Source organism: Gopherus flavomarginatus, chromosome 3 (genome assembly GCF_025201925.1).
Source record: "Gopherus flavomarginatus isolate rGopFla2 chromosome 3, rGopFla2.mat.asm, whole genome shotgun sequence".
NCBI classification, from domain to species: Eukaryota; Metazoa; Chordata; order Testudines; family Testudinidae; genus Gopherus; species Gopherus flavomarginatus.
In genome coordinates this window covers 232,133,368-232,148,019 of record NC_066619.1, presented here as the reverse complement: position 1 = coordinate 232,148,019, position 14,652 = coordinate 232,133,368, and the positions used below count along the sequence as shown (strand labels likewise).

At 40.2% G+C, this 14,652-nt stretch overlaps 1 protein-coding gene across 5 annotated transcripts in view; it reads left to right on the top strand.

Annotated features, from left to right (window-relative positions):
• The window catches only part of CEP135 (centrosomal protein 135), a 103,500-nt gene that overhangs the window by 25,146 nt on the left and 63,702 nt on the right, over positions 1–14,652 (top strand). For 3 of the 5 annotated variants that reach the window (XM_050947411.1, XM_050947414.1, XM_050947415.1), the window contains 6 exons: positions 5,499–5,627; positions 8,432–8,647; positions 9,528–9,593; positions 11,188–11,338; positions 11,989–12,182; positions 13,406–13,549. In XM_050947411.1, the coding sequence (XP_050803368.1) occupies positions 5,499–5,627; positions 8,432–8,647; positions 9,528–9,593; positions 11,188–11,338; positions 11,989–12,182; positions 13,406–13,549 (900 nt within the window). The remainder of the gene's footprint in view (positions 1–5,498; positions 5,628–8,431; positions 8,648–9,527; positions 9,594–11,187; positions 11,339–11,988; positions 12,183–13,405; positions 13,550–14,652) is intronic. The other 2 variants (XM_050947413.1, XM_050947412.1) reach the window with 2 other exon arrangements.

Sequence of the window (14,652 nt, the reverse complement as noted above, 5' to 3'; positions counted from 1 at the left end):
TGCTACTCTGAAATTTATCCAATTTAACTTCCCTGATAACCCTAAATAACCCTTAAAGGAGTTTATCACCAGCTGAAACCGAGGTATTTTCAGTCTGTGATGAAACGCTAGCAAAACTATATCCAGCTTCTCCAGAGACCTTCTTTGTCAGTGATTTTAAGGTAGTGATAGAGGAAAGAAATTTCAATCTACAGTTGTTGGTTGCTTGTTCTCAGGATATTCTTGTAAGCAAGTGTTTTTAATTTGAATTTTCTTGTGGGTCACAAACAAATATAACCTGTAACACTACTTAGTACTAAGGAGGTGATGGTAAGCTCCTTTCTCCCTTGTATTGAGAGCTCTAGCCTTAGGCCATACAAACAAGTCAGGTAAGGGGTATGGCTACATTTGGAATTTCAAAGCGCTGCCCTGGCAGCGCTGCCGGAGCGCTGCCGCGGCAGTGCTTTGAAGTGTGAGTGTAGTCGAAGCGGCAGCGCTGGGAGAGAGGTCTCCCAGCGCTGCATGTAAACCACATCCTTTACGGGTGTAGCGCTGGGAGCCGCGCTCCCAGCGTTACCGCCGTGATTACACTGATACTTTACAGCGCTGTATCTTGCAGCCCTCAGGGGAGTGTTTTTTCACACCCCTGAGCACGAAAGTTGCAGCGCTGTAAAGTATGAGTGTAGCCATGGCCAGAAACGGAAATCTCCACTGCCTTTCCCACAACCACTTCCTTCACATCCTGCCCAGACCATGATCCAGCCAATCAAGCCCCTTAATTGTCTTTCCTTTGGGCACAATTCAGCTTAAACAGATAAAATAACTCCGTTCCCTTAGGGTGCAAAGGTACACCAATTCATGGCTGTTTCAAAAGCAGCTGTTTCAAAAATCTCCCTGAAAGCAATCTTTTTTCCTATTGAGTATATGCCTGGATTTCTTGCCACTTCTTATAACCAGGTACTTCCCAGTGTTTTTGGTTGGTCTTGTCTGAGTCCCAGCAGTTGATTTTCTTTTGCTGTTCCTACCTTCCAGGCTAGTCGTCTGGAGAGTTAGAGATGTAGCGGTCTTTGGTCTGGATTTCCTGTACATTGTCTGCCTGCCTGCATAGGAGCCTGACTAGGAATTCTGGTCTTTTTCTAGTCCTTAGATGAGTATTGCATCCAGTCACACCAACTGTGGCCTTTTCATACCAGTGCACCAAACATGAGGCTATCCCATGTCAAAGTCCCATCTTCTCTTTGCCACAGCATTTTTCTTCCTTCGTAGTTTTGCTTTTCAAAATATTCAAGACATGGTCGGTTATTCAAATTATCTTACCCCTTACTTTATTTTTGGTCAGGTCAGATTGTATAAAATTCTTTGTTGACATTTGAACGCGTATTACTGATTAGTTTAGAACAAAGTACTGGGCATCTTGAAATCTTTTCATATTGAAACTCTGTTCTTCTGTTATTCCAAGCTGAGATAGCAGAGATTCTTCCAAAATAGCTTTGGAAACATCAGTTTCCAGTATCAGATTGGGTTAAAGGAAGGAAGGAAAGAACAGTATTAAGTCGGACCTTTACAAAGTAAAATCCTTTGATATTTTCTGGTTTTAAAATAATTTCTAAACTCTGATCTTAATGCATTTTCCTCTGAGACAAATCTGGATATATATATAAAATAAAATGGACAGTACCTACAGGAGCACCAGAAGTAATGCATCAGTGACCTTAGAAAGCTTGTTGCCATTGTCTGAATCATTGACTTGGCCACCAGACACAATCAAATTATAACCTCTTTTTTTCCCCTAAGGAATGTGCAGGATATTAGAGGTGACAAATCCTTCATTATCCAAATAAGCATTATGTTACTGTAATCTGTTTATGCCTGTTGTGTGGCTGCAGTTTTGTTAACTTGCAATCATGCATAAAAATATTCCTCATACAGTTAAAGCCAGTGGCTCTCAATCTTTCCAGACTATTGTACCCCAGACCTTTCAGGAGTCAGATTTCTCTTGCGTACCCCAAGTTTCACCTCACTTAAAAACTATTTGCTTGAAAAATCAGCCATAGAAATACAAAAGTGTCACAGCACACTATTACTGAAAAATTGCTTACTTTCTCATTTTTCCATATAATTATAAAATAAATATTTTGGAATATAAATTTTGTACTTAAATTTCAGCATATAGAACAGTATAAACAAGTAATTGTCTGTATGAAATTTTAGTTCGTACTGACTTTTCTAGTGCTTTTTATGTAGCTTGTTGTAAAAGTATGCAAATATCTAGATGAGTTGATGTACCCTCTGGAAGACCGCTGGATACCCCCAGAGATATGTGTACCACTGGTTGAGAACTATTGGTTTAAGCAATGCTGCTTACAGTTGACTGACGTAGCATATTTGATGCAAAGTATTGGTTAAGGGTACCCTTTGTATGCGTTAGCTGGCAGTATGGTAATGTGCCTGAGAAAGCACATTGGCACATGAATAAGCTACATTATGGAATACCAATACTTAGATCAGGGGTCGGCAACCTATGGCATGTGTGCCAAAGACAGCATGCGAGCCGATTTTTAATGGCACGCGGCTGCCTGCTGGGACTTCACGTGTCATTAAAAATCCTGCCCAGCACCGCAAGCCATGGGGTCCGCGGTCCCAGGTTGGAGGACCGGGTCGAGTGCACCAAGCCACTAGCCCCTCCCCCGCCTTCTCCCCTCCCCTGGAGCCCTGGCGTCGCGCGCGCAGCGCTCTGGGGGCCGGAGCTGCGCGTTCTCGTGTGGCAGTGTTTGGCTCCGCAGCAAGGAGAAGATGCTTCCCAGTCACCCAGAGCCCTGCCACCATGTGTGCAGCGCTCTGAGAGGCAGGGCTGTGCGCTCTCATGGGGTAGTGTATCTGGCTCTGCTTGGAGCCTCAAGCTAAGGGGGCTGGGGAGGGGTAGATAATGGGTTGAGGCAGTGAGGGGACAGGGAGCAGGGTGGGTTGGATGGGGGGGATGGACTCCTGGGGGGGGATGGGTAGGGGCGGGGGGGTCTCTGGAGGGGGGAAGTCAGGTAGCAGGGGGTGGTGGATGAGGCATGGGAGTTCCGGGGTCTGTTAGGGGGCAGGGGGTGGTTAGGGGACAGGGAGCAAGGAGGGTCCGGGGGGGGCAGTTAGGGTAGGGAGTCTCTAGGGGGGGTTGGATGAGTCGGAAGTTCGGGGTAGGGGTGTGGAGAGGGGTTGCGGCAGGCAGGGAGCAGGGGGAGGTTGGATGGGTCGGGAGTTCTGGAGGTCCCGTCAGGAGGCGGGGAGCGGTTGGATGGGGCATGGGAGTCCTGGGAGTCTGTCTGGGGGTGGGGGTGTGGATAAGGGTTGAGGCAGTCAGGGTGCAGGTAGGGGGTAGGGTTCTAGGGAGGCAGTCAGGGGACAAGGAGCAGGGAGGCTTGGATAGGGGATGGAGGCCTTGGGGGGCAGTTAGGGGCAGGGGTCCCAGGAGGGAGTAGTCAGGGGACAAAGAACGAGTGGGTTGGGTGTTCTGAAGGGGGCAGTCACCCAGCCCTTTGCCCTGAACCCCGACACCCTCCCCACACACACCCCAGGCCCCTGCCCTGGGCCCTGTACCTCCCTCATACACACCCAGGCCTCTCCTTGACTTCTTCACGCCCGCCATGACCCCAGCCCTGACTCTGGCACACCCACACATACCCAACCCCCCCTCTGCCCCGACACCTGCACCCCCCTCACATGCCCCCAGCCCTCTGCCCTGACTCTTGCACCCCCCCACATCTCCAGCCCCCCCCCCCTGCACACCCCACATCTCCACCCTCACCCCATGCACCAAACGGGAGCTCCTGCACACACACACACACACACACACACTCTCTCTCTCTCTCTCTCTCTCTCTCTCTCTCTCTCCCCCCCACCGGCACCCTTCACATCATATGGGAGCTGCCCAGATAAGTGCCCCACACCCAAACCTTCTGCCCCAACCCTGAGCCCCCTCCCTCATTCTAGCTCCTGGCCAGACTCTTCACCCCCAACCCTGTGCTCAGTGCACTCCCACCCTCATCTCAGTGCAGAGAGAGGAAGAGAATGGGCCAGAACCAGGGAGAAGGTAGGTACCCACTGTATGTGGGCAGGGCCGGGACCCCAGACTGACAGTGAGCTGAGTGGATCTGGCATTCAGGATCCCGGCTGGCAGGAGCTGACGAATGGAACCCCTGAGCGGTAGTGTGCTGAGCCGCTCAGCCCGCTGCCGGTCTGGGGTCCCGGCTGCCGTGCCTCGCACAGCCTGCTGCCGGTCTGGGGTCCCGGCTGCCAGACCCTTCCCAGCTGGGGTCCCGGTTGCAGGCCCTGCTCAGCCCACTGCCAGCCTAGGTGAACAGAACCCCAGACCAGCAGCGGGCTGAGCAGGCCGGTGGCGTAAGATCAACATTTTAATTTAATTTTAAATGAAGCTTCTTAAACATTTTAAAAACCTTTGTTTATTTTACAATACTCACTAGTTTAGTTATAGAATATATAAACTTACAGAGACTTTCTAAAAAACATTAAAATGTATTATCGGCACGCAAAACCTTAAATTAGAGTGAATAAATGAAGACTCGGTACACCACTTGTGAAAGGTTGCTGACCCCCGTCTTAGATTTGCACCCTAGAGACTAACAACTTAATGCATAGAATGGAGCGCGCGTGCACACACACACACACACACACACACACACACACACACACACACACACTCCTGTTCTTTTTGCGGATACAGACTACCATGGCTGATATTCTGAAACCTGTCGATACTTAGATGTTTCGCTTCTGAATCTATTTAGTAAGCTTCTTTACTTTTTTTAATGAGAATGTGCTTGTGGAAAACATTTGACATTGGGAATACACTTGAAAAACACTTTTTTTTGCCAATTTATACATGTCAATCATAATAATCATTAATAACGAGAAGACATGATTGAACTCATGCTTTGGATTTTGAAAACATTTATGTTTTTTGCATTCTTGAATATCTAAGATCTGTGCCTTTGCTGTACTTTGCATATGTGCTTTCTATTCCCTTTTTGTGCCTATTTATTTACTCTTTTAAAGATATGTATTTGGACAGGATATTTTTTTCGAGCGACTTCTCAAATTTAATTTTTACCGCAGATTCTTTTCTTTTCATTTTAAATTAACACAAACCACTATGTTGTTTTTCTTGTACTGTTACCAAAAATAAATATGTAAATTTAAATGGGGATGAACAAAATGGTGGAGGGGGGAATATTCTTTTAAAATATTGAACATTTTCAACTTAAAAGTAATAAATATAATAAAGTAAGCAGTGGCATTTTCCCAGCCAGGCCACTGCCTTTAATGTTCTAGAGATTTTAAATTTTCAGATTTCCTCTTACAGTATGTCATCCAGTTATATATTTATTATTATTGTGACAAACAAATGGCTAGCAACTTTGAATTCAATCTAAAGTATACAAAAATAGTAGAGGTTTTCTAAGGCTGGCTAGGAAAAAAATAAGCACTTCAAAGGAATAAATATTTTCTCCCTAAAGGTTGAACTGAGAGATAGAGAGATAGAACGTCTAGTACTAGCACTGGATGGTGGTCGCTCTCATGATGTTATATCTTTGGAATCCAGAAGTAAAAGTAACGAGAAGCTTATTGCCCATTTAAATTTGCAGGTAACACATTTATGCACATTAGTTTTGCAAATTTAGAAATACTTGCAACCTATGAATTACTTGTAGCTTCTCTTTTTAAAAAATATGTTTTATGTTAGAAACAGGATCAGCTTAAGAGGCTTAATTTAAAATTGCATCATGTCTTTTGTTACCAGTTTATTTTTAAATGACTTAATGTTTGTTTAGAATAGTTTCGGTTTATAACCCAAAGGTCTTAGTTTCTTACTAAAAAATATTGGGTAAGACATCTGTGTTTAGTAACTTTCATTTTGTTATGTTCAAACTGTAAAATCTCTGTATGATGTTTGGACTAATTTGAAAACAATAAAGTTTTTGTTCAGTCCTTTATATTTTTTTTTCTGTATGTGAGGGACTGAAACTGTGCACTGAAAAGAGAAGTTACTTACAGTTAAGTCTGATTCTTCAACTACATTGTCTTTGCAGACACACTTGTGTCTTTGGCATCATAGGGTCAGAGAATCTGGAAAAGTGGTGCCTTTGAGCCATGCAATTCCCCCTAAATATTCACATGTTCATAGCATGTGTATTGGGGTATTAATCTGCAAAGGCAATTCTGACTGGGAAGTAGAAATAAGTATCTCAAGAAAAACTTTAAAATTGAAACTAGCAACTTTAAATAGTAACTGTTAAAGAATGCTGAACAATTGATATTCCAAAATTAAAATAAATGTGTTTAAAAAGTAGAAAATTTGCATACATTGTTTAATTGAAGATCAGAATTAATGAAGTGAGTAATTTAGGCTGCAATCCTGCAAATACTCATGAAGGTAGGTAATTTTGCTCATGTGTGTTGTCTCATTGAAGTCAAATTCATAAACCCTTTGTACTTATTTTTAAAAATGGTACTGAGAGGTTAAACAAACACAGCAGTAGACCTCTTAAAAGGAAGCATTTATTTTGTCTTAAGTTGCATTTTTTCCCCATATTTATAATGTAATAGCAGCTCCTGCTTTATAGGACTTCTGTAGCGAGGGAGCCCCCTAAGCCTAGGGAAATGGAGGAAAGCATCTATATGGGGATATACATATCCCCATTTAATCCCCTCCCACCATTTCTGCTGTGTTCCCTGATACTCCAGTTCCCCATAACATAAAGGGAACCGATGGGTCATGCTTTGTTCCCCTTGTACTGCTACTCCCCTTTACTGCCCCCACCCCTCATGTCTCCAGTGGTCCACGGAACACATTTCCCTAGCTACTAGCAGTGCTTGTCTAATGAGTCTCTGGGACTTATTAGGGTGAGCACTGCTGATAACTGTGTATCTAGTTAGCTTATATGGCCCCCATTACTGTAATATCTGAGCACCTCAGAATGTTTGTTTGTTTTATTCTCACAACATCCTTGTGAACAATAGAAGTATCATTATCCCAGTATACAGATATGGAACTGAGGCACAGAGAGACTAAGAGTATGTTTCAACTTTGAGATGGGGATGTAGTTCCCAACCTGAGGAGACATACTCGTGCTAGTCCTCATTGAGAGAGCATGCTAAAAATGCTGTGGCAGCACAATGGGCTAGCCACCCTGAATACTTGCCCATTAGAGACCCTACATACGTACTCTGGGAAGCTAGCCCTTCCCACAGCTAATGTTGCCATGGCTACACTCTGGTTTTAGTGTGCTAGCCTGATGAAGGCTAGTGTAAGTCTGTCTCCTCGAGCTCGGAATCACACCCCTATCACCAAGTGTAGATATACCCAAAGTGGTTTGCCCAAAGTCATGCACACAGGAAGTCAAGGGCAGAGCAGCAAATGGAATCTGGGTCTCAAGAGTCCCAAGTTAATGCTCTGACCACTGACCCATCCTTCTTCTCCAGGTAGGTGAACTCCTTCCCTAGGCTACAGGTGACATAAGTGGAAATTCAGGGTCAGGAATGTGAGGGGAGTGATATCCCTTCAGTACCTTGGGTGAGGGGAAAGATATTGGGGTTGTAAAGGTACATAGTAGGAATGGGGAGAGGAGATCAAGTGGGGACTTGTGAGGGACATAGATTCTCCATCCATTACTGCCCCCAAGGCTCTGGTAGGGGTGAATATGTGGGGACACGGATGTTCACCCATTAATGTCCTTCAGGAATGGTGCAGGCTTGCAACCTCAATACTCCAGCTCCCTTAGCCTGGCTATGCACTTCCCAGTTTTCTGATGTTTGTGTTTTTTATTACAATACTAAGGTCAGATATTAGCCACTTACGTCACTCAGGGGTGTGAGTGACGTAAGTTATACTGACCTAAGCGCCGGTGTGGACAGTGCTTTGTCGGCAGGAAAGCGTCTCCAGCCAACATAGCTACCATCTGTCATGGAAGTAGATTTATTATGCCGACGGGAGAGCTCTCTCCTGTCACCATAGAGTGTCTTCACCAGACGCGCTACAGTGACGCAGCTGCATCACTGCAGCTCTGCTAATGTAGCGCTTCCAGTGTAGACTAGCCCTAAGCTTCTTGTGAAGGTGATAGTGGGTCTTAACTCCACACTTTGTGGTTTCTTAGCATTTGGGTTCTGGGAATTAAATTCGTGTTCCGGTAGGGTACAAGGCGCTCAAGGCACTGCTGAGTGTCTACAACCTTAACTCCATGTTAATCTTTTTTTTTTTATGTTAACTTTTATTACATTTTAAGAATAGGAAAAACTGCAATTTTTTACAAATAGATATGGTGTTTGTTTTTAATGTGTAAAGCAGGTACAGTGATTCAGAAACAGTGGAAGAGGTATTCTACTATCTTCTTTAATAGTATTTGACAATTTTGTATTTAATATTACTGTTTTAATTATAAATACATCATAGGTTGAATATCTTCAGCAAACAAACAGAGAGCTTGAGAATCGCATACAAGACCTTTTGGACACCAAACAAAATGTCACTAGTGAAGTGGTTCATTTAAGCAATAAAAATGAAGAACTATGCCAAGAACTGAGTGAGATAGACCATTTGGCACAGCAGTTGGAAAGACACAAAGAAATTGTGCTTGAGACTGCAGATAAGGAAATTGGGGAAGCTAAGGTAAGCAAGTACTGTAATTTGCTATGTTCTTATGGATCTGATCCAACTCCCATTCAAGTCAGAGGAGTTGAATCTGCATTTAAAGGATACAAGGATTATTTTCCTACCGCAGATCAAAACATTATGAAATGTACTTAGAATGTTGTATAGAATTTCTCATTGAAAGGTGACTATCCTTACACCTTGATTAAATATATATTTTTGTTACTATGGTATCACAAAGCTTTGTATAGTACTATAAAGTACCATAAAACTTTGTTTGGGTTCATCTCTTGGTGCTTTGTGTTTAAAATTTTGTTCTCTGTTCTATTAAGAATGAGCAGGAAAATGCACAAAATAGGCCAGCATGCATGCTAATAGAAGAGAGTTTATTTCTCTTATTTTGTCACTTTACTGTTTTAGGCAAGACAGTTATTTAAAGAGTAGTTAGCTTCTAGAAGGAAGAAGACTGTTTAAAAAAAAAAATCCTGAGACCAAGAACTCCTGAGACAAGATAGATCTTTGTAACAATGATAATTGAGTTTGGAGGGTTCTGCGCTGAGGAATCAAGCAATAGTTCATTTAATCGCTATGTTCTAAGCGGAATATAAGTCTGTGTGCAGCAAATTTCAGACATTTTCAGTACTTCTGTACTTTATTTAATAAATAGCATGGAAATTAAGCTCTTGATCAAGTAAGTGATGACTAGTAAATTCTTAGATATTAAGTTCAGCTTACGTATGTGTACTTAGAATTTAGCAAAGTAGAAATCACTTTCTAAGTAAATTGTATATTTCTCACAAAAAATATTTTGTACATAATCTCAGGGGTATTTGATTTTAAAGGAATTATAATTTAGAATACTTAATTTTTATTAATGTATGTTAACTTTGATTAATAGAAAGAAATTAAAAGAAAACATAGTGAAATACAGGATCTTGAGGAAACAATAGCGAGACTTAAGTCAGTAAGTAAAACCACCTTTTCAAATTGAGGTTTATTCAGCTAACTCCAATTAAATTGTGGATTTTCTTTTTTTCTGTTTATCATATCTTGTATAGAATGTTTTAATGCGCATTCATCCTTATGAGATCAATTGTTTAATTTACAGGAAGGAAAAGATCTGTTAGCTTTTTTGAAACAAAATGTATATAGGCATGAATATCTTCTATAATATTTAAGAACTTTAATAAAATAGCTTAGAGAGAAGATTCCAAAGTTAAAAAGCTGAATCAGCCATCCTATCATTTTGTTGTAAATTTGAATAAACTAAAGAAAACAATTCTGTAGAAAAATAGTTTGGTTAAGCATTGTAGTTTTCTTTTTGTATTTGTTTCTACATGTTGTATTACAAAAGACTTTTCTGTGTAAAGTACAATTTTTTCTTTGAGTTTTCCCTATTATCATTCCTCCTTCCCCAATGTCACAGTCCTTAATTTGTAATGGTATAATTATTTTCACCACACCCAAGTAGAACATTTCAGAGAATTTTCTTCATATGGAAACTGCTCAATCTCTTAATCAGGACTTCCAACATTTTACCCAGCACTTGGTAGGTTGGAGACAAAGTTTAAAAGCCCAGATTAAAGGACATGGGGACACAGGTATTTTTCAAGTCTGTCTCCTGTAGTTGAAAACAGCACATCATGTAGTGGCACTGTTTAAGTATTGTATAAAATCAACTTTATATAAAATATGCTTTTAAAAAAGCATTCAATTAGTAGGAGGATCTAATAATAGAAAAAATCTGCACCAAATAGTATTTGAGCAGATACAGAACTAGTTGAATACAACAAAATATTGTCATACAAATTATTTAACCAATGCCAATTAAATTAATCAAATATTTTATATTTACAAAATACTGTTTGATCAGACCTGCTTACTAAAATCTCTTACTTTAGTTGTATCTTCTTTCCTTTGCTCATTCCTCTCCATGTTTTTTTTTCAAATTATTTTTCCCTCTTATAACAGCAGAATGAAACTGACCTGATTCTTCTTAGGGCTTGTCTACACTTACTGGGAGTTCGATGTGTGGCGATCGATGCATCAGCGGTCGATTTAGCGGGACCCACTAAATCGACCACTGATTGCTCTCCCATCAACTTCTGTATTCCACTTGAATGAGAAGCGCAAGGGGAGTTGATGGGAGACTGTCTCCAGTCGATATTGCATAGTGTAGACCCCGCGGTAAGTAGACCTAAGTACGTCGACTTCAGTTATGTTATTCACGTAGCTGAAGTTGCGTAACTTAGATCGATCTCCCTCCATAGTGTAGACAAGGCCTTAGTTTCATAGCTGACTGCCAGGTTCTGAATGCGTGACGTAGCATAATGTATTTTTACTGCACACTTGATTATAGTAAAAAAATTGACACCAAAACAATACATATTGATTAACATTTAAAATTTTGTACTTGGGGTTGGTTAAACAGTAGCAACGTCTGATCAAAATTAGAAAACTAAGAAAATGTTAAATTATTTTATTTAAAATACTTTGCTTAATTTTTATTTAGTGACATTTTTAGGAATCTACTAACTTTTTCAGTACTTTTATATTAGGAGTTATGTTCATGTCGGAGAGAAAAAGAGAGGCTAGCTGATGAACTCTTTGGAAAAGCAGATGAAAAACAAAATTTTGAACTGTTGTTAAACCAGCTTGAGCAAGAGAAACGAAGGCTTTCAGAAAAAGTTGAAAACTTTGAAATTATAGGTAAATGTTTAAATATTGATTCCCTTAAATACATCTTTTATGTTATTTTTTTAAAAGATTAACATCTTAAATATATTTATCCGTAAGTAGTAATAACACTAAATCGGGATCATGTTATATTTGGAGTGAAAATAATAGTATGAAGACGTAAGGTTTTCCATCAAAATATTCCAGCACTGAAACTGTGCATGCATGCTATAATTTAGCTGTAGAGTTGCATTTTTTTCTGTGTGAGGGGTGTACATACTTCTGTAGTGATTTTAGGCTTTATTTGTGCTAATCTTATTAAACCTGTAGATGATACATGTCTGTCCTGAATAACATACTCTAATTGTTAATGCAAAATAAATTGTTATGGAACTGCAGTATACTGACTGTGGCTCCTGTTCTATTTATTTTATTTTTTGCGTCTCTCTCTCTGTGTGAGTTTGTTGCATTCCTTTCTAGCTGCAATATATTAGAAATACTTCTAAAACTTTTAACTCGTATATTAGGCAAATACAGTTAACTCTCTAGTTTTGTCAATAAGAAAATGTATTCTATCTTCATGATCAGATTTTGTTGTAATATTTAGCAATTGCATTCCTTAAAATAGTCTGTTACTCATATATATGCTAGTTTTGTTATTTCTTGGTTGCTTTCCTCTGCAGAACGAGAACTTGTCTTAGAAGTAGAGAGAATGAGGTTAGAATATGGTATAGCTTTTGGAGACAAGTCACCTTCTCGACTAGATGCATTTGTGAAGACTTTAGAAGAAGACAGGGATTACTATAAAAGAGAGCTAGAATATCTTCAAAAGATGATAAAACGAAGAGCTAGCCCGTGCCGTAGGTCTCCAGAAAAGGTAACGCCCCTTTTATCAATGAATGGTGGAAAAAGCAATGCAGATCTGTTGCTGGAAATATTAGTTCCATTCAAGAAGTGATAAAATATAATCTAAATATTAACAGGGTAAATAATTTTCTGCAAATTGTTTTTTTAAATTATATTCACAACATGAAGCATAAGTAACTGTGAACCATAATAGTAATTTTCCCTCTGTTGATACTCACACCTTCTTGACAACTGTTGAGAATAGGCCACTTCCACCTTGATTGAATTGGCCTTGTTGGCACTGACCCCCCCACTCCCCACTTGGTAAGGCAACTCCCATCTTTTCATGTGCTGTAATATATATACTGCTTACTGTATTTTTCATTCCATGCATCTGATGAAGTAGGTTTTAGCCCACGAAAGCTTATGCCCAAATAAATTTGTTCGTCTCTAAGGTGCCACAAGGACTCCTTGTTGTTTTTGCTGTTACAGACTAACATGGCTACCACTCTGAAATAGACTGGAAATCCTTCAACTTCATGATGTTCCATTCTATGCATCTGATGAAGTGGGCTGTAGCCCACGAAAGCTTATGCTCAAATAAATATGTTAGTCTCTAAGGTGCCACAAGTACTCCTGTTCTTTTTGGGGATACAGACTAACACGGCTGCTACTCTGAAATCTCCTTTTACTGTTGACATTTTTCAAGTCTTCCATTATTGCTCAATCTGTAGAAAAATACTTTTATTTCAAATTAAAGAGGAAAGAAGCAAGAGAGATCTAAGGGTGTGTCTGTCTGGTTATCTAAGGTACCCTAACACATAAGTATCTATACAACAATTAAAAATCCACAGCTGGCCTGTGCCAGGTGATTTGGGCTTGACCTAAGGGTCTGTCTAATTGCAGTATAGACGTTAGGACTTGGACTGCAGCCCGAGCCCGAACAGCTGCACCACAATTAAACAGCCCTTTAACCTGAGCCTTTTAGCCTGAGTCAGTTGGCACGGGCCAGCCGCAGGTGTCTAATTGCTGTATAGACATACCCTACATGTTTTGTCAGGTTTTAGAAAAACGGTTCCTTGTTTGGTATTTACAGTAAAGCATAGAAACTGAATCAGGATTGGGGCTCCATTTTGCTGACTTTTGCCTAGAAATATATATTTTACAGATGTTACTAATGTTATACAGATGTTACTAATAGTGTTATATATTAAATATATACTTAGAATTAGAATTTTTTTATTTACTTTGCAGAGTGAAGATATGAGGTTGATCACGAGAGAAAGAGATGAACTACAATCTATGTTGGATAGATTTGAAAAGCACATGATAGAAATTCAATCCAATGTCAAATTACTGACTGCAGAAAGAGACAAATTAAATGTCCTTTATGAACAGGTAAGAAATTAAGGGCTTGATCTAGTTGCCATTAAATTAATTGACTAACACTTTGTAGTACTGTTTATTAATTAAAAAACAAACAGGGATTGAGGGACTTGGGGCTCAGCATAGTGGGATCCTGGGAGCATAGATCAACCAAGATATAACAAGCTGTAACTACTGTAATAGGATTGCAAATTTAGAATTATTTGTTAATTACATAATTCCTGATTTTTATTGCTTTGTAATAAATTGGTATCTTAACTTCAAAGAAATTCTAGTAGTGGCTACTATGTCTTCCTGAATTCAGTTAGGATATTTGTTGTGCAGATCTAATTCCTTAGATACTACAGTGATGAGTGTTGTAGAAAATCTTAGATTAGGTAGATAGGAGTTAAAATTGTAATCTTTTAGTGTTACTAGTTAATATGTAAACTATGTAAGACTATGTCTGTTCTTCTCTGTGGTTTGGCCTATGGAAGTGTGAACAGCAGTGCACGCCAAAGTGCTGTGCTGTAACTGCTCTGTGTAGGCGTTGCGGGAGCAAACGAAAAGGTTCCTAATCTTGTTAACGTCGTAGTTCTCAAACAGGACTACGTTAACATGAATTAAGAAACTTTTAGTTTGTGCCAGCAGAGTCCACATGAGGGAATTAGAACACAGCAGTTTTAGTGCACACTGCTGTTCACACTCTTTATAGTCCAAACTGCAGGGCAGTGTAGACAAACCTTAAGTCACCTAATACTTTAAATCCAGTTTTACAGCTTTACCTGTTTTATGGAATCATAGGACTGGAAGGGACCCCGAGAGGTCATCTAGTCCAGTCCCCTGCACTCATGGCAGGACTAAGTATTATCTAGAGCATTCCTGACAGGTGTTTGTCTAACCTGCTCTTAAAAATCTCCAATGATGGAGATTCCACAACTTCCCTAGGCAATTTATTCCAGTGCTTAACCACTTTGACAATTAGAAAGTTTTACCTAATGTCCAACCTAAACCGCCCTGCTGCAATTTAAGCCCATTGTTTCTTGTTTTATCCTCGGAGGTTAAGAAGAACAAATCTTCTCCATCCTCCTTGTAACAACCTTTTATGTACTTAAAAACTGTTCTCATGTCCCCTC